Source organism: Nuphar pumila, chromosome 11 (genome assembly GCF_984573655.1).
Source record: "Nuphar pumila chromosome 11, dmNupPumi1.hap1.1, whole genome shotgun sequence".
Lineage (NCBI taxonomy): Eukaryota > Viridiplantae > Streptophyta > Magnoliopsida > Nymphaeales > Nymphaeaceae > Nuphar > Nuphar pumila.
Genome location: NC_143259.1, coordinates 109,571,630 through 109,592,945, shown reverse-complemented (window position 1 = coordinate 109,592,945; position 21,316 = coordinate 109,571,630). Strand labels below are relative to the sequence as shown.

Sequence of the window (21,316 nt, the reverse complement as noted above, 5' to 3'; positions counted from 1 at the left end):
AACTAACTAACTAACTAACTATATATATATATATATATATATATATATATATATATATATATATATATATATATATATATATTACAGATCAAGGATTTGAGATCCACAGTTTGAGTGACCTCGGGCTTGGTGTGGGGCCCATGCCAGACCTAGCATTGAATACCAATGCAAACGTATTGGATCCAAAACAGCTAAATACATAGGAAAGTCGGATTCATATCGGGTCGGTACACCCACAAATAGAAAACTTCTATAGTGGATCCGGTCAGTTTGCATCCCTAAATACTATGCTTGAGGTATTCAAACTATAGTTTGAAAACTTGCCGGGTCAACTTGTTGATTTTGGTTTACTTGGCTTGGATTGCCCAGTTACTGGGTCAAAAACCTTAACACAAATAGCTCTGTACAAAACTCGGCTGAGTCATAGGTTAACTCGGCCAAGTCAGCCGAGTTTTAGCATGACTTGGCCAAGTTTGCTCATGACTCAGCCAAGTCATGCATATATTTGCATATATAATATGTTTTCTATATAATTATATATTATATGATATATATAATATATATATATATATATATACATATATTATAAAAAATATAGTTATACATATATTAATAAAATTATACATTAAACATATTATAAAAAATTTCATGCAGTGCATATTATCTATAATATATTGGTATTATACTATAAAATATACTTAATATATATATATATATATATATATATATATATATATATATATATATTATAAAATAGAAAGTTAACAAGACCTAGTGAGTCACCGAATTGACCTAGCCAAGTCACAAGTCACTCAAGGATGAGCCAAGTGACAAGTCACTGGTTTTAAAACTATGATTCAAACATACCCGCAATATTTTATGTGGGAAATTAAGAGAAAATTGGCTTTTCCTTTTTCTTTTTCATGAAAATGGCTGGGGGTAATGAGCCAACTAGATGATCTCCAAGAACTAAGAGGCTGCACATGTTAAAACAATTTGCTTCCTCTCAAGACACATCTGGCGTCCACAAAAAATGTATGCTAACCAAGTTCATGAATTCTCAACTTTTCTAATAGATAGATATTAGATAGAAAGATATTCTTTTATCTTGATGATATAATGACATGTGATGAGGCAGGGCTCCGCATTATGGTCACAGAAGGATCGGATATGGGCCGAATCCTATCTAGTATCTAAATCTGAATAAGAATTTTGTGCAATTGATCTGAATCTGAGTATGAAATTGAATAAGATCCAATAACCTAAGATTAAATCTGAATCTGAAATATATATTTTGAAATTGGATCTGGTAAAAAGTGACCAAAATCAAGGTTTTTACATGTAAAATGAGTAAGTGGATTAGATTAGTTACAAATCCAAACATAGATCTGATATAAAACACTGTTTCAAATCTAATCCAAATTTGAAAATGGTATGCATGTGTAAATCTGAATCTGATCTGAATACTTTTTAGAATCTTACTTTAATGATCCGTACCAAAAAAAATGTCTGATTCGGAGCAAAGGTCCAATGACCATCTATCTCTAGATTTATAATGCTATGCATATAAACCAAGAACAATAAACCTGTTAATGCAATTGCACTCATTTTGCTGCCCTCTTGCACCCACTGCTATTCACTGAATGCACTGCTGCACTTATATCGTAAGCATATTAACAATTCATGTTAGTGGAATTTTCTTGGCAGTTTTTTTTAATGATTAATTAATAAATTTTTTATGGGAAAAATCAATGTTGTCAGAATCAGTATGGGCCCCGAATCATTAATTTTCAAAATTATTCAGACAATCCGCCTATTTAGGGCAAGTTTGGTTGGATCATATGAGTTTCACTTTCTCATTTGAATGAGAAAGTGAGTCTCATTTGTATAAGCATCAGAACGTAAGCTGTGAGAAAGTGAATCTCATAAATGAGAGTCACTTTCTAATTTGCTCGAGATTCAAAATCACATGAGATTGGGAGTGGCAAAATCTGACACGACCCGCCAACCCGCTTCTTAGCCACCTAACCCGTTTATTAAACGGATCAGGTTCGTGTTGGGGGTATGCCAACCCGGCTGACCCGTTTAATAAACGGGTTAGGTGGGCGGGTCAACCTGTTTACCCGAACCCGACACGCCAACCCGCCTGTCAACCCGTTTACCCAAACCCGACCCGCCAACCCGACCTGTTTATTAAACGGGTTAACCGTGCCGTGTCGGGTTACCCGCTAATAATGGATCGGGTTCGTGTTTGCCACAGCCGACCCGTTTAATAAACGGGTCGAGTTTGTGTTGAGGTATGCTGACCCACCAACCCGCCAACCCGATCCGATTGCCACCCCTACATGAGACCCCATGTTGTGATTCAGAATCATGTTTTGAAATGAGCAGCCGAACGTGCCCTTAGACTCTGAACCAAGTCAAGCTGAATCGACCAACTTTTAACCAGCAGATGATATCTGTCAGTAAAATAATAAAAAATATTTTGAATTATTTTTTATAAATATTTAAAAATAAGCCTAATCATCTCGTGTCATATCGGTTTTTGGCTGGTACGATACGAATCGGCCAATTGAGGCCGATTAACAATGATATTGACAACAATGGGGGAAAATCCTGAGAAAATATTGGTATATTTAAAATTTGAAAGCTAAGAAATATATAAAATACAAAAAACACTAAAATCTAGAAAATATACTTATCACGTTAACAAAAACGATAATATTGTGATAAAACATGATATTTTTAAAACAGGTGATATCTTTTGAAAATATCGTGGTGCACGCACTGATTGCGTAATATTGTCGTCTTTTTGCTGTTTAATTTTTTACTAAAAATTAGCATGGTGCCAAGTACTCTCCAAGTGGCAATGAGTAATTATTTATGGGAGGAGTTTAGTATTACGTGGGGTCCCTAATTCCCTGTTTTTACTCATTTTTTATCCAATCACAACATGCCACGTCATACACTGAGTAAGATATTTTAGCCATTTGCATCAAATTTATGCCAACACATCCACTTGGGCGACCATGAAATGACAAGGAGAATGCAGGTTGAATAGAAGCCATTCAATGTTGTCAGTATCGGAATCGGACCTGTATCGTTTGGATAACGATTCAGGTGAATTGGCCTGATACCGATTTACTCAAGTGAATCGTTCTGATCAGCCAAAAAATAATTAAAAAAATATTACGTGTCAATTAGAACATGACATGTGTCAAAGCCATTACAATAATATTAAAAAACTAATTTTAAGTTATTTTTAATATTTATTAAGAAATAACCGATTTAGATCAGTATCGTATCAAATTTTTGGCGATACAATGTGTATCGGCCGATTCAGGCCGAAATCCCACCGATACTGACAACACTGAAAAAATCCACTAAGCCTCAATACAAGGAGAAAAGAGCCCAATGAAGGGACATGATGCTGTGTAGAAATGTGTATACAAATCATAATATTGACTCTTAGGTTGGTAGTGCCTTGAAGAAAAGCATCTTATGAAAGTGAGCTTCATGGTCAATTGTCTGTCTTTCCTCTAAAGGCTCCAATTTAATGCCAATATAAATTAATAAATGAACTAGTGAAATCAAATGGGTATGACCCACGGATCATATCCGTCGAATCCCCTAAATTAAGGCCAACTCAACGTTATGATGAATAAATAAACGCATACACATAAGTGATGTTTATGATACTAATAAACAATCAAACTTTTCAAAAATTAGGAAGGGTGATACTTATGGTACTAATAAATAATCTTTGAAAAAGCTTTTGGGGTATGCCAAATCATAAAGTAGGACTGTGTAGTTGGTAGGGTAACTGAAATATGTAAACCAGTAAAATATGTAAACTCAGTACTTTTCTTTTTTATTTTTATTTTTAAATTTCACCATAGATGCAATTTAGATGTTTGGTTTTATAGAAACAGACTCTTAGATCATCACATTACTATGTATGGATCTTTTAAGGCTTGAAAATCAACAGCTCAAAATTTCTGTAAATGTTCAAACATATAAAATCACATTTCTTGATCGGATTATGATGATCAAATAGTTGATTTCAAGCAGGTCAGATTTGCAAAAAACCCTATGAAAATTTTAGTTCATACTAGTTTACATATTCCAATTTTCCGTAATTGGTATATTAAGATGTAATGTGAAAGAAAAAGGGCAGTCTAAGGTTAAGCAGTTCTTTATAACCTTAGCTCCACTAAATTATCATTTTTTGTAAAATTTTCAATGGCTTTTGAATATTATTTATATTGGTTGACAGAATTTTGATATTCACCTTTCTAATAAACTAGAGCAATTAATATAAAAGTGTGGGTCCCATCACATGTCTGGGATTAATGACCCCAGTTTTTGTGGTGCTAGCTTTTAGACACAGACTGAGTACTTTAGTTTGTGAGATACACTGACCAAACTTGGCTTAACCCAAGGATTGCATCTCCAAGACTACATGCTTCCCATTGTGCAAATTTCAGGTTTTTTTAACAAGTGATTAGAATTAGCAAATTTTGCATAATATATTATATCCCATGTTGGGTTTCTATTTGGAAGTTTAACCTACCAAATACATGGAATATTCCCTATTCTATTTAGTGTATTACACAAGGTAAGGCAGAGATTCAAGAAAGTAATCAATCATGACATTAGGGATATCAAACGGATTAATTTGGGTTGATATCCCAACAAGTTCAATTCCATTTAGTTGTATGTAGTACATATAGTAGCAACTTGTGAATGCCACAAGTTGATGCGAAGTCACAAGTTCGAAACCCACAGGTGCCGTCCCTTGTCGTAAGGTCGAAACTAGGTGTACTCTCCGGTGGGCAGGGCCCCCTCGAGTGTTTTCGGCCAGATTAGTTGCATCCAAACCGAATCCGACCCGTTTAGTCATTGTTGATGATCCCATAAGTTTGCTTCCAATCAAAGTAATGCTAGTAGTCTCCCATCAAGGATGAAATGATCATCTTGAGTGCCTGTTTAGAAAAAAGGCTTTTGCTCCCTCAGTGCCCACACAAAGTAAACAGAAGCACTAATTTTCCTGCATTAGGTCGTCTCGAAACTAAGATGGGAACTTCTTGAGCCCCAAATGTTCAGTAGTCGATTCTCTTCTTTTGACCATGCAATCTTCAAAATATTCTCTTTGCAAGAATTCCATGCAACTTTTTTAAGGTATTCTTTGTTCACTTCAATGTCTGCCCTCATGGATATAGTTTTCTCAAGTGATCCAAACTTTTCTTATGACTTTTAAAGTCTCTTTCCCATCGTGTCTTTGACAATTTAAGTGGGTGTTTTGGAGGACGTTTACAACCATCTCAGGTACCATTCCCGAGAAATCCAGTCACGGGGTCAAATCCGTGTCCCACTTTCTCAGGTAATTTGGCATCGATTCTCTATCAACTGTCAACCTTCTCGGGTTGCACTTTTTCAAGTTTGGAAGCACTTGAGAAAGTGGTTAGCTTGAACTTCTTTTTCTCAAAACCTAAGAAAAGGGTTTTTTTTCATATGTTTTGATTGTTTTTTTTTTTAATATTTACACAGAAAAACTACCGCAGGAACAGAGACCTAACCGTATTGGCTCTGCTTGCTGTATTTATGATCACTGTCCTGAGTTGTTAGATTTCAGACCTTGAGTTGTTCTAAGATCTATATATTATGGGCCTCTGGCCCTAGGGGTGGCAATCGGGTCGGGTTGGCGGGTCAGCATACCTCAACCCGAACCCATCCCATTTATTAAACGGGTCGGCTGTGGCAAACACGAACCCAACCCGTTTATTAAACGGGTAACCCGACACGACCTGCCAACCCGCTTAATAAACTGGTTGGGTCGGGTAAACAGGTTGGCAGGTTAGCGGGTCAGGTTGGCAGGTCGGGTTGGCGGGTTTTCCCGCCCGCCTAACCCGTTTATTAAACGGGTCAGCCGGGTTGGAGGGTTGCATACCCCTAACACGAACCCGACCCGTTTAATAAACGGGTTAGGCAGGTCGACCCGTTTATTAAACGGGTTCATTTTTGCCCAACTTGAACTCGCCTAAGGGTCGGGTTGGCGGGTCGTGTCAGGTTTTGCCACCCCTATCTGACCCCATTGGAGGAGAGGGTGTTGCGTCTTCTCCTACACTATCTTACACCCTATACACCCAACTGAGCGCCACACAACGCTCAGTCAGAACCCCAAACACAAGGGGGGGACATATAACCTCCCCCGCCATTTGAGCCATAGGTCAACACATTTAGGAGAGTTTTGAGGATTTCACATCATTTTAGTCTTTTTGATTCAAGTGCAAGTATGAAGATTAGCCATGGCGGAGAGCAGTTGTGCTCATATCGTATATAGCCGATCGTCTGTCATCTTTAATCTCCACTCTACATCTCACTTATGTGCAAGTGGGGTCTACTCATACTTCCATCAAATGAGATGTGGGGTGGTGATGAAATATGAGCATAATTTGGCTATATAAAATATGACATTAATTTCCCACGTACGGGAAGCCAACTACCATTCCAATACAAATATAAAAGATATTGCAACATGGCGGTGCTCCCAATAAAGCTACTGAGCTGCCCTTTTTATTGGTGATAACATGAGAGAGAGAGAGAGAGAGAGAGAGAGAGAGAGAGGTTCAATCATTAGTTGCCATGGATCCATTCTGGAGGGAGGATAAGGTGCAATATGATTTCACTCTTTTACCCTCTATCTCTGTGACACAGCCTGTAAGCTACAGGGCCAACAGCAGTCGGAGGGTGATCAGGTGCAGCAGCACACCAAAAGTGTGCAATCACATTGCACCTGATCTTTCTTCAGTCCAGTTGAGTATTGGATCAACTCTTTCCACTCCATACTCAAAACCTTTGATACTATAATTGATGTGTTGAATTTACACTCTACCAAAAGTAGGTCATCCATTTGTCTCACACTGTCCTCACGTCAGATTAACCATAATCTAATAAGGGTGAGATCAGATAGTAACAAGCATTATATGGCTAGAGTACACAATGAGAATGACAAACTAGAGTTTATACAAACATTATTCATATAAGATTAGTTTAACTTTAATATATTTTAATTAACATAAAATTCATTCAACTTTTTGAAACAATAACGACACTCGCAAAATAGGTGGCATTTTCTAAAATAAAAACTCATACCTCTAAACTTTATCTGATCAATTTAAATGAAGGCATAAAAACATGATTTTGGAAGGACTTAAGAACCTGCTTACCCAACACAATAGGTTAGTCCAAAACATGTTTTTGACTGAACAAACCATGTTTCATATCCGTAGGTTTTGATCTGAAAAAAATCAAGAAAAATTAAAATGCAGGTATTTGCCAGAGACTATAGTATAGTTGAATACATAAGTGCCAGTATCCAAGTTAGGGTTGGTAAACAAGCCGAGCCCCTCATGGATTGGCTAATGTTCAGCTTTTAAAGAGCTCGTTCAAACTTGTAAAGTAGACTCGACAAGCTGAATATGAATAGTGTGTACTTGGCTTGGCTTGACTTATATAAAATTGTTAGGTAGTAAGAAATATATTTTACATGTATTATTTTTTGCATCTCATTTCTTTCAGCTAAAAAAACAATATATTTTTTTCTGTAACTTGGCTATATATGCTCGAGCTGGGTGAATTAAAAAAAAACTGAAATGCTTGAGAGAAGGGGCAAGGTTTAAAGTTTAAACCCACCACCTCTTGAATCTAAGGCCAGTGCTTTACCCATTAGAGTAGGACCTGTTTTTTTTACATATTCATACGTCAATGGAGGTATGTTAAACAAGCTAACTGAGCTTAATTGGGCTCATTAGCCTTGATCAAGCTTGGCTCTTTATGTATGCTGAGCCTGGTCTTGCGCTCACACTCGGCTTGTTTATATAGTCAGATGAGTTCGAGCCGAGCTTCAACAAGTTGAGCCTGAGCCGAGCTCCAGTTTGCTGGGGATTTTTTCAGTAACAAGCATATCCTTGATATTACACATTTAATATGGTAAGAATACCAGTTAATTTTAAATACATGAAGAGAAGGGGACATAACAACTGTCATAAGGACAGGGACAAGTACGCGTACTCATACAAATATTGGACATGGAGTACCCAATATTTATTATTATTATTTTAACAATGACAGTACCCAATATTTATTATTATTATTATTTTAACAATGGCAGGACTTGACATGTGCTTCAATCCAATAATTGCTTCCCTTGTTCCAATTGTTCTTGACACAGTCCTTTTGATCAGCAGTGTAAGTTCACAGGGACAGCCTCATCTTGTAGGCACCATAGGGCGACTTTGGCTGCATGGTTTATACAAGGAAAACTCCTCACATTGAGACCCATGTGAGACCAACGTGGAATAATAAGTAAATCGACCATAAATTGCAGTTTTGAATAGGGGTGTCAACGGTCCGATTTGGTTCGGACCCAGGTAGAATCAGACCTGGACCCAATTTTTGGGTATGGTATCAGGTCCAGATTTGAGTTTAATCAGACCCAACATAAGAGAAATCATACCCAGACCCGATAAAAACTACATGATCCAGACCCGGGCCATACATGGTAAAATAATAAATGTTTTTATCATTTTTACATTGAAATTTTTTGTCTTAATAGAAAACTCGGGTCAGGCATAAAATTTCACAAACTATACCCGGATCCATGTAATTATGGGGTTTTCTTATTTATCACAATACCCGGACCTTATAGGGTTTGGCACGGGTCGGGTCCGGGTAAACCCTACCAGTTCACACCCCTAGTTTTGAAAGATGACCCAATGGAATTAGTTTGAAGTAATAAAGTGACACTTTTACCTTATTGGGACAGCCCGTTTAGAGCACAAGAATAGGCATCTACGGTCTGGTCTACCTTTGCCTTTACCAACAAGGTTTTATTTAGGTGCCAACATTTTACTCTTAATTGCAAAAAATGAGCCTCAATTCTCTGAATTTCGGATATTTGTTATAGATTTCTTGGAAAGCTGCCAAATAGAGACTGTAAACCTCAGTATATGAAAAATATGATTCTTTTGAGTGTTCTATATCGCTTTTCAGAGTTTAAAAATATTTATGTACCTTTATAGAAAAGAGTAAGGTACGAATTGGGTCAAGTTAACTTAACAGCAAATTGTAAGAGCACGTCTCTATTTGACAGTCTTTAAAAAAGTAGAGGCTCATAGCAGGAAAGACCAGAAACATAAGACTCTTTTCAAATTAGAGGTAAAGGATTGGTCCCTTAATGAAAATTTCACCAATTAACAGAAAAGGGTTTACAAAGCCATGCACATATCCCAAAAAAAACCTATTAAAATAACCAATATTGCACTAGGCGTTCCATCAATCGAAAAAAATCTTTAAATAGCATGGGGGTGTCAACGGGTAGGGTTTGGTTCGAACCTAGGTGAATCAGATGGTATCAGGTCCAGAGCTGGGTCTAATCGGGTCTGCTATAAGAAAATTATACCGGGACAGATAAGAGCTACATGAACTAAACCCAGACCATACCCAGTAAAACCATATTTTTTTATCATTTTACATTGAAAAATTATGGGTCTTAATCGGGTATAAAATTTTACAAACTATACTCGGGTCCATGTATTAATCGGACCTTCGGGTCTGAACCTGGGTCTTAATCAGGTGTTCTTATTTATCACCATAAGCAGACCCTATAGGGGTTAGTTCGGGTCGGGTCCGGGTAAACCAGTCCAGTTGACACCCCTACCTTTCCATGACCAAAATGGAAAGCTACATATAAATTTGTACCCAAAATGTTTGCTTCTTTCTTTAAAAAAGATTGGCTATACTCTGGAGCATGATACTGTCTGACTAGATTCTCATAGGGTGACCATTTTCACCATAGGAATGCTTTTAGGTTCAGTTTGGGGCCATAGATGAGAGTAGAGATGATATTTAATGAGGGTGAGGTTAATGCCACCTATCTTTACAGGTGTTTGGGAACACTGTTTTGAGAGATGAAAATGGTGTTGGGAGTGGAAATGGGTCATTTTCAATTACATATTTGCTAAAAATTGTCTACAACTCTAACCTCCATCTTTCGTCCTCATCTCATCTCCTCTCCAACACGACTCCTAAAGAGAGCATTAGTATGGTCTATTTATTAAGAGTTGCACTTTGGATTAAATGGTTTTGACCTAGAAATATAATTTTCTTGATAGTGAAGTTTTCATGCATTGTTGACCGTTGCATTTTGTAGTCCTTAGAAAATGAGCTTATACAACATGATTGAGCATTCTGAAACATATTTTCACTAAAAACACATTGTAGATCATATCAGTAGGGCTAGATCAGCAAACAAATCATGAAAATGTGAAAAGAACAGGTGCTTTCTACTAGAGGGTATGGTACACTTGAGGGTAGCCAACTTTTCCCTTCCTTTTTTTTAAAACCAAACTTGATTTTGTATAGAAAGTGACAAGATGGAACTTAACTTTTGGGTGCAAATGGATTGGGTGTATGACCCATCAAGGTCCAACGAAACCTGCCTAAACAACAAGAAGCTAAGTTTGGGTTAAGGTGCGGGTTATGTCAGGTTAAGAAAATTGAAGCCCAATTTTGACCTGTATTATTTAGAAAGTATCTAAGGCACGTGTATTTTACTTAAAAATACTTACTAGTGCTCAGTCAAGACTGTTGGGTAGAATATTTTACAAAAATCTTAGCTCAAGCTAGGGGTGTTAACGGATCGAGTTTACCCAAATCTGACCCGGACCAAACCCTATAGGGTCCGGGTATGGTGATAAATAAGAATACCCGGGTCCCGACCCAAAGGTCCGGTTAATACATGGATCTGGGTATAGTTTATGAATTTGTATACAAGACTTGGGCCTGACCCAAGTTCTGATTAAGACCCACATTTTTTCAATGTAAAGATGATAAAAAATATTATTTTATCGTGTCCAGGTATGGTTTCTCTTATAGTGGACCCGATTAAACCCAGGTCAGGACCCGATACCATACCCGAAAAAATGGGTCCAAGTCTGGTTCTATCTGAGTCTGAACCAAACGGACCCATTGACACCCCTAACTGAAACCGGACCCACATATTGTTTGGGTCGGGTTTTATTTAACCTAAATGATGTTTAAGTTGAGATTCTTTCATTGGTGGCTTCCGCAAGGGCTTGGGCCTAGACCCATCTGTTATGATAGTGTGGCCCTAACCATTTCATTGGATCCCCTATAAGATTTTTTTTTTTTGTCTTCTAAGAAAAACCCTTCTAACTCTTCAGTTGGAGAAACCTTTGAGGCCCTACGGAGGTGGTATCCCATGTGGTAAGTGGGGTCCTGTGTCAAGCTGAAGGCCCCGGATCGAATACCTCTGCGACATGAGGCGACTGTTGTTCTAGTAGGTGTCCGCCTAACCCCAGCTTGCCTTTTAAAAAATAAAAAATAAAAAATAAATAAAACCCTTGAGGTCCCCCTGCCTACTAAAAAGTAGGCTCCACTTCTACCATCCTGCAAGGAACACCTTCCATGGCTTTGGAACAGTGATCATCTCATGTCAGGAGACAAACCATGATCACTCCTAATCAGGAAGGCAAAGCTCTTGACTCTTGTGGGCCTCTAAGGCAAGAACTTATCCACACCAACTGGGGCTTGGTTGGTTGGATCTCTCAGTGCACTACTCCATGTGGTGGGACGTTGCCGGTTCAAACCCCGGTACATTGAATAGTAACTGGTGGGGTCTAGGGGTGGCAAAATCTGACACGACCCGCCAACCTGACCAGCTTCTTAGGCGGGTTCGGGTTTGGCTTAAACGGGTCGACCCGCCTAATCCATTTATTAAACGCCTGACCCATTTAGGCGGGCAGGTCAACCCGTTTACCCAAACCCGACCCGCCAACCCATTTACCCGACCCGCACGCCAACCCGTTTACCCGAATCTGACCCGCCAACCCTACCCCACCCATTTATTAAATGGGTTAGCCGTGTCATGTGGTTACCCGTTTAATAAATGGGTCGGGTTCGTGTTTGCCACAGCCAACCCGTTTAATAAATGGGTCGGGTTCGTGTTGAGGTATGCTGACCAGCCAACCCGACACGCCAACCTGACAGGATTGCCACCCCTAGTGGGGTCTGCCTTACTCCAGCTTGCCTTTCAAAAAAAAAAAAAAAAGTACTTATCCACAACTTTTTCTGAAAGAGAAGAATTTTTTTTAGAAGAATTAAAGCAAAAAGGGCCCTTAATTACCCCAGATGTATTATGAAAAAGGAAAAAAATAGTGCTTTATTTTTCCATTTCACATTTCATTTCTTGGCAAGTTGTGTAATTTGAGCTCATTTCTTTCCCATTGAAAGTGGCAATACAAAGCGATTCATAACTCACCTTCTCATTACATTTCGAAAAAACGCTCATCAAGTCCTGTCTGCTGGTCCAGCATTTGCTTGCTTGACAGAAAATAAAATGCATAAAAAAAACCCTGCAATATGATTTATTTTCATCAACAAAAAAACTCCAATAAATCGCCACTCAATAGGATTGGTACAGGTGGAGAGTGGATCTGCCAAATTGCGTGGACCATTTTTTGTTGTCGACAGTAGAGAGAGAGAGAGAGAGATGATTTTTATTATAAACATAATACTAATAACGTGAATGGTGATAGCAATATTAATAAGCAAAAAATGTATAAATAGTCAGACAATGAAGGAAGTTGGCAATAACCTCCATGACATGAATTTATTAGTAATGTCAGAGATAAAAGGTATTAATATGGACAAGATAATTGAGGAGGGCCTGTGGCTGCGGTGAATGAGAGATGATGTGCATTTTTTGATGGGTTGTAGCAAAACAGTGAAAATAACGTGATAATATCACGATAAAAACATGATATTTTGAAAATATCTATTTTTTATGATTATATTTAAAATTTCACGATTAAATCGGGAGTTTTTTTTTAAACAACCGATATTTATGAGTATGAAAAAAAGGCAAAAAAAAAAAAGCATAGGGAAAGGGCAATGCCAAGGGGCCCTATTGGTGGACACATTAGGCCACCCACCTAGACTCATCCCCATCTCTCTCTCTCTGGCTCACTATCTATTTTATTACTTGTCATTAATAATGCTAATTAAAATATCAAGCTTAAGCTCTTTTTATCTTTTCACTCCATGTGACACATGTTCTCTACCCTCTTAAGTCTCTCTCTTTCTCTCTCTAGCAAAATAGTAAAGTAAAAGAAATAAAATATATAAGGGACACCATCTCACCCCCATTTTCCTTGTTATTTGTTAATTAAACAACCACAGCTCACATGCTTCCTCTCCCCACAGACCAAAAGTAACAGAGCAGAAAAGAGAAAGAAAGATCCACTATTACCGCACCTTCCTCTTGTTTATTATGTCTTAATTAAACAACACATCAAGCTCGCATGCTTTCTTTCTCTCTCTTTTATAATGTCTTCCTCTGTTTCTTGTGTCTTAATTAAACTACCCTTCTCTCCCCCTCTCTCACAAAATAAAAAAGAAAATAAGAAAGGACACAACCATGGCATCTTGTTTAAATCAACCTCCTCATACACGTCCCACCTCACATGCTCCCTCCAAATAGCAATAGAAAAGATACAATCATCTGGTTTACTCTCTCTCGATGAGATGAGCTAGCTGTTCTTTGATCCGGAGATTCTGGGTTTAAGTATGTATACAGAAAACATGGGTTTCCCCGCTTTGCTCTTCTCAACCTCACCGGGTAACTAATGCCTGTAAATCCATGGAAGAGAGGCATGGACCCCCATCACCCCTCCCCCTCTTCTCCTTCTTCCTGTTTCTTCTTCCATTAGAATTCATGGTCATACAGGCTGTGAACCCAGAGGGACAAGCTCTCCTAGCATGGAAGAACAGCCTGAATGGTTCAACTGAAGGCCTCCGTGATTGGAATCCTTTTGATGGCAACCCCTGCAAGTGGTCTGGCATCCTTTGCAATGCTAATGGAGAAGTGGTCAAGGTGAGTCTGAGGTCTCTCCCCCTTCATGGTCCCCTACCTTCTGGTTTCTCAGCCCTCAAATCTCTGCAAATCTTGGTTATGTCAGGCACCAACCTCACGGGTTCAATCCCAAGAGAGTTTGGTGATTACTCTCAGCTGACCTTCCTTGACCTCAGCAACAGTGGGATCGATGGTGCAATCCCAACTGAGATTTGCAGGCTCACTAGGCTAGAGAAACTGTACTTGAATTCAAATTTCTTGCAAGGGCCCATCCCTGCTGATATTGGTAACCTCCCCAGCCTCTCATGGCTCATCCTCTATGACAACCAGTTGGATGGTGTGATACCTTCAAGCATAGGAAACTTGAAGAATTTGATGGTTTTTAGAGCAGGTGGTAATGCAAACCTGCAAGGTCCCCTGCCTGCTGAGATTGGTAACTGTACCATGCTTACCATGTTGGGCTTGGCTGAGACCAGCATCACTGGTCCCCTTCCCACAACACTAGGCCAGCTTAAGAATCTCCAAACTCTTGCTATCTACACAGCCATGTTGTCAGGTCCAATACCCAAAGAGTTAGGGGACTGTGGTGAACTGCAGAGCATATATTTCTATGAGAATTCACTATCTGGTTCAATTCCTAGAGAGTTGGGCAGGCTCTCAAACCTTCAAAATATTCTGCTGTGGCAGAATAGCTTGGTTGGTACCATCCCGCCCGAAATCGGCAACTGTTCTTCATTGGTTGTCGTTGATTTCTCAATGAATTCTCTAACAGGAAGTATCCCTCAAAGTTTTGGGAATTTGGGTAACCTTGAAGAGATCCTTTTGAGTGTCAATCAGATCTCTGGCTCTATCCCCTCAAACCTTGTCAATTGCACTGCTCTGACTCATGTTGAGATTGATAACAATCAGATTACTGGTCAGATACCTTCAGAGTTAGGAACACTGAAGAATCTAACTTTGCTTTATTTGTGGAAAAACAAACTTGAGGGTAGCATTCCATCCACACTAGGTGATTGTGAAAATCTAGTGGCACTTGATCTCTCCCAGAATGGTCTTGTTGGATCCATTCCAAGACAGATATTTGCATTGAAAAACCTCACAAAATTGCTTCTCCTATCCAATGATCTCTCCGGTCCTATCCCGGCAGACATTGGTAACTGTACTTCCTTGGTTCGATTCAGAGCAAGCAGCAACCGGCTCTCGGGATCAATCCCAGCCGAGATCGGAAAATTGACCAGTTTGAATTTTCTTGATTTGGGTCAGAACCAATTAGTTGGATCAATTCCTCCAGAAATCTCTTCTTGCACTAGTCTTCAATTCCTTGATCTTCATTCAAACAGCCTGGGTGGAAACATACCTGAAAGTATTGGCCGATTGGTCGGTCTGCAAGTTATCGACATATCAGGGAACTATCTCACTGGAGATTTGTCTCCAGCACTTGGTTCACTCACTTCTTTGAACAAACTCATGCTTGGATACAACAACTTCTCCAGCACAATCCCTGCAGAACTCGGACGGTGTAGTAAATTGCAGCTATTGGATCTTAGTAGCAACAGATTCAGTGGAGGGATTCCACCCGAGCTAGGATCACTCCCCTCTCTGGAGATCTCATTGAATCTAAGCAAGAACTTCCTCACAGGACAAATTCCTCAAGAATTGTCCAGCCTTGTGAAGCTTGGAACATTGGATCTGTCTTATAATATGCTCACTGGAGATCTCTCTGTGCTGTCAACACTTCAAAATCTCGTCACACTTAATGTGAGCTTCAACGACTTTTCTGGAGCCTTACCGGACACCCCCTTTTTCAAGAAGCTCCCCTTGAGTGATCTCACTGGAAATTCAGCATTGTGCATCTCTGGCTACTCATGTTCTCGCATCCCTTCAGCAGCAAGATCCAGTATACTAAAATTGGCAATGAGTCTCCTTCTCAGTGCCACGGCCATATTACTACTTCTAGCACTATACATGTTGATCCGAGTACGTGCCAGCGCACCCCATGATACTGGAGACCTTGAGATCGCTCCTTCATGGAGCATGACACTCTTTCAGAAGCGGGAGATCCCGATTGATGACATACTGCGAAGTCTCATACCTGGAAATATCATTGGGAAAGGTTGTTCTGGTGTGGTTTACAGAGCATCAATATGTAGTGGTGACAGCATAGCAGTAAAGAGACTATGGCCTAGCAAGAGATGCAGTGAGTTAGCCTTTGCTTCTGAGACAAACACATTGGGTTCTATAAGGCACAAGAACATAGTGCGGCTATTGGGCTACTGTAGTAATAGAAGTACCAAGGTTCTTTTGTATGACTACATGCCCAATGGCAGTTTGGGATCACTACTGCATGATGAGAATGCCAAAGGTGTGGTGGTAGAATGGGAGATGAGGTACAACATCTTGTTGGGGGCAGCACAAGGGCTGGCCTACTTGCACCATGACTGCATACCACCCATACTTCATAGGGATGTGAAGGCTAACAACATTTTGTTGGGATCTAGATATGAGCCTTACTTGGCTGATTTTGGGCTCGCTAAGTTACTGAATGATGATGATATGGGCTACTCTAGGTCGTCTCCACATCTTGCTGGTTCATATGGGTACATCGCTCCTGGTAAGAAGAATGTCTTCATTTTTCTATGTTATAATTGATGTTCTGAGAGAGATATATGCATCTGGATTTATTGATACAAAGCCAATTACAATTTTTTCATGTGAATGAAACTAATATTGAATGATGTATTAGTTGCTTATTCCTAATTGTCCTTTTAGAATTGTTATAGGCTATTAATCAATAAAGCTCCACTCTGTCTCTTGCCCAAGCATGCTAACTTCATAATTTTTTGGTTGATGCAAATTCAAGTTTCCTAAAGGATCTGTTCTGTTCACATCATGCTGCAGAGTATGCATCCATGTTACGCATCACAGAGAAGAGTGATGTCTACAGCTTCGGAGTAGTCCTACTGGAGGTCCTGACCGGCAAACACCCACTGGATCCGACCTTCCCAGAAGGCCTGCATTTGGTTCAGTGGGTGAAGGACCATCTGAGAAGCAAACACGATGCTGTCGAGATCTTGGATCCTAAGCTCCAAGGCAGGCCAGATTCACAGATCCAAGAGATGCTACAAGCATTGGGCATATCACTGCTGTGCATTAGCAACAATGCCGGCGATCGGCCTACCATGAAAGACGTAGCAGCCCTCCTCCAGGAGATCCGCCACGACTTCCCGGATGATGCACATAAGCTTGATGTGTACAAGCAATCTGAAAATCTTACTCCAAAGTACTCCTCCACTCTGTCAAGTTCTAGACTTCAGTTGCCTCCAGGCTCCTCAAACTGCTCACTGCAATACTCTTCCTCTGTTTCTACCAAGATAAACATCCACTGAAGAGGAGGAGAAGAAGAAGAGAGACAGAGAGAACCATGAAAGGTAATTGAGTTGCTATTGGAAAGCTAGTAATAGTAAATAGTAGCAAGAGTAATTGATAGAAGAATCAAAGCTTCTTTTCAATGCTGTAGTGTTATACGCTGTGTTAAGGAAGTGTTTGGTTTTTCTCTTTGTTGAGGGTGGTGGGGCCCAGACATGTTTGGAGGGACGACACGCCCACATCCACGTGAAGAGGATGGATAGGGACAGTCATGGATGCATTATTGGACGTTTTGAAGGTGAGGGGTTTTGCACCACATGAGTGCACGTGATGTATCAGGATGGCTAGTGAGAGAAGGGGGAGTGATGAGGATGGTCAGTTGTCATGAATCCATCCCCACTAAGCTAAGATCCAGCTGGGCTTTGTTATGTAAAAGCTGTAAGATAGGAATTTTAAAGGATTTTCTTATTGTGGTGTTTCATGAAAAGAGCATTCAATTATAGTTGGTTGTATTTAGTGATCTCTGTGTGTGTAATGAGCCAAAGCATACTTGCAATGGCCGGATTAACGTACTTGCTGGAAAAATAAGAGAAAAAGGAAAATCTAAAACTTGATCTGTTCAGTGCTTCAATGGGATTTGTTTCGGGGTCTTCAACTCAACACATTCACAACTAACCCCACTGGCCACGGGGGCGACTAAAGCTGGGTGGTCATATCCTCAGCGCAAAATTTTACCTCGCAAGGAGGTGGGCCCATTAAGTGACGAAGTTCTTGATGAGGGTTTTCCTTCTTAATAAAAAAAGGATTTTTTCAAAAATCATCCCTGCCTTATTCCTGTTGCCAAAATCACCCTTCCCTTTCTCACCCTTTGGACAAATTCATCCTTCCATTAACGTGAAGTTGAATTAACTATGGGCAAATGTTGACCATGGTTAAGTGGTCGATGAAATGACCAACATACCCTGAACCCTAACATGCAAATCTCCCACAATTGACAAGCTCATCTTCAACTTTAATGCCCTGGGCAGTGGCACCATCTTCGGTTGGATACTGGTAAAAGATTAAGTAATTGGTGCAAGAATGTAGATATGAAAGATTCAACCTTGCATCCAAAAGCCTTAGAGAACAAACTGGAATTAGATCCTGAAAACCCATTTTCTGTACTAGGGTGTCCTTGGTACTTTGCATGGATATGATGCATCTATTACATGTATAAGGGTAAAAGTGTCATTTTCCTAGCGGTAGACAGTTTCAGTTAACCCCTCAAGGATGTATTTGGAATAGCCAAGTAAAAGGCAGGGGTGATTCTAAGAATATCAATAAGGTGAGGATAATTTTGAGAATAACTCATAAGACAGGGATGGTTTTGGGAAAAAAATCCAAAAAAAATTATGAAGTACAAAGGAAAGCGAGCAAGAAGCGGTCATAAAAATAAGTAGAAAGTAGCATAAAATAGAGAGGGTGGTGTATGTTCGCCCCCGATGATTCACTGAATCCCACGTCTGTGTTCGGGGCTTTGAATGAGCACCACGTATACAAGCACATGAGGCTCGTATTCCCGTGTATGTTGAAATAACTTTGCATCGGACTCTGGTGTTGTTGCAAAGACTTAAGTACCCTTTCTTGCTATTTTTCTCATCAAGTGATGGTTTGAGAAAATAACAAAAATGCCCTTCATTCAAAAAAGAAAAAACAAACAGTTCAAAAAAAGGACAAACATGTCCTCCATCCAGAAAGTCGAGGATGATGTTGACTCTTCAAAGTCTTCTTCTTCTTTCTCTGTTAAAAAAAAGGACAAACATGTCCTTCATCTAGAAAGTCGAGGATGATGTTGACTCTTCAAAGTCTTCTTCTTTCTCTGTTCAAAAAAAAGACAAACATGTCCTTTATCCAGAAAGTCGAGGATGATGTTGACTCTTCAAAGTCTTCTTCTTCTTTCTCCGTAAAACACTGTAAAACCCTCTCTCTCTCTCTAGAGAAGAAATCAAGGGAGGCAAAGAGTTCTTCCTGAAGAAGGCAATGAACATCAACCCTCTCACTCTCTCTCCCTTCTCTCTCTACTTCTGTGCACATCCAACAGACGATCCTACATTGCTCCATCGCCATCTTCTTCTTCTTCCTTCTTCGTAAAACACTGTAAAACTCTCTCTCTCTCTAGAGAAGAAATCAAGGGAGGTAAAGAGTTCCTCCTGGAGAAGGCCATGAACACCAACCCTCTCACTCTCTCTCTCTTCTCTCTCTACTTATGTGTCTGATTTAGAGTTTTTGCCCTTACAAAAGGGGGGTCCGGGGGCTCCCCCCGGCGCGGATCCCGCTGCGCGGTCAGCGAGCGGGGGTCCAGGGGGGGCCGCGCCCCCCGACCAATTTTTTTTTGGGCCTTCCAACAATGATTTGTAGTATTATCGGGCTTTCCTACAACAATTTGTAGTATTTTCGGGTCTCCAACGAAACGCTATAGTGATTTGCGGAAGACACTACAAATCGCTATAGCGATTTGCGGAAGACACTACAAATCGCTATAGCGATTTGCGATTTGTAGTGTCTTCCGCAAATCGCTATAGCGATTTGTAGTGTTATTCAGTAAGCAAATCGTTGTAAATCGCTACCCGAATTAGGACCAACTTGTCAGGGCCATATCTCCCTAACCGGAGGTCATATTCCAAATCCGTAAAAAGTGGTGTCTTCGTTATTGAGTCTAGTTTATTTATGTAAATTTTCAGCTATTTCTATTATCATTTCATTCTCTATTTTAACTTCAAAGATACATTACAACCATAATCATCAAAAGAAAGATTGCCCAAGCTAAGAGTCTTGAGAGAGTAGAGGAGGACCTCACCACCCACCGAACAACAAAAAATACAACGACTCAACTTCAAGTGCAGTAAAGACCCAGAGTCGAATAAATTTAAAGGCAGCTCATCAGTAAGGACCCACAACAGTCAATGTGCAGGTCAACCGGTGCTTGATGGAGCAATGTAGGATCTTCTGATGGATGTGCACAGAAGCAAAAATAAAAGGGAGAGAGAGAGTGAGAGGGTTGATGAGCCCCCGGACCCCCCTCCTGTAAGGGCAAAAGGCCATGAACACGCTGGGAGGAGCCCTCAGACCCCCCTTCTGTAAAGGGTAAAAACTCTGAATCAGACTCCATAACTCTTCAAGTTGAATGATGATACCCACACTGGGAGGAGCTCTCAGACCCCCCTTTCTGTAAGGGTAAAAACTCTAAACCAGACTCCACAACTCTACAAGTTGAATGATGCTACCTACGCTGGGAGGAGCCCCCAGACCCCTCTCCTGTAAGGATAAAAACTCTGAATCAGGATCTACAACTCATTTAGTTGAATGATGCTACCCACGCTAGGATGAGCCCCCAAACCCTCCTCCTGTAAGGGTAAAAACTCTGAATCAGGCTCTACAACAGTCAATGTGCAGGTCAGTCGGTGCTTGATGGAGCAATGTATGATCTTCTAATGGATGTGCACAGAAGCAGAAATAGAAGGGAGAGAGAGAGTGAGAGGGTTGATGTTCATGGCCTCCTCTAGGGGAGATTTCTTTCTCGGATAATCCTGCAGTGCAGAAACTGGGTCTTAAATAATCATCTTTGGGGCACTTAAGTCTTTACAACCACTCATTTTCAAGAATCGTCATTTTTTTTTGCACCAATGGAGGAGAGGGTACTTAAGTCTTTGCAATCGCATCAAACTCCAACGCTAATTAATGCTGACAAACATGGGGATACGAGACACACATGCTTACATACGTGGTGCTCTTTGGGACCCCCGAACATGAGATGTAGCTAACTGCCCTGTTCGGGGGGGAACATATAACCTGCTTTGCATAAAATATAACTAAGACATGTGCTCTTAGTTTTAAATAATTTTCAAGTATTTTTATAAAAAAAAATTCTCCTTATATGTGGATTTGACATTGAGAAAGCTAAAGTACATTTATAGCATCTTGATGTTCATTTTTGTATTTGGGAAGCAAAATTACTATTTTTAAGAACTGTTTTTC

General features: G+C 39.9%; 1 protein-coding gene across 2 annotated transcripts; it reads left to right on the top strand.

Annotated features, from left to right (window-relative positions):
- Positions 1-13,501: 13,501 nt before the first annotated feature.
- On the top strand, positions 13,502-17,789 carry LOC149822793 (uncharacterized). 2 transcript variants are annotated; one of them, XM_089980058.1, is made up of 3 exons: positions 13,508-16,547; positions 16,835-17,364; positions 17,501-17,789. In XM_089980058.1, exons 1-2 carry the CDS (start codon positions 13,724-13,726, stop codon positions 17,320-17,322), a joined length of 3,312 nt encoding a protein of 1,103 aa, XP_089836184.1. In that variant the 5' UTR covers positions 13,508-13,723; the 3' UTR covers positions 17,323-17,364; positions 17,501-17,789. The 2 variants fall into 2 exon arrangements, with proteins under 2 accessions (XP_089836183.1, XP_089836184.1); XM_089980057.1 differs by having other exon boundaries at positions 13,502-16,547; positions 16,835-17,789.
- The last annotated feature ends 3,527 nt before the right edge of the window (positions 17,790-21,316 follow it).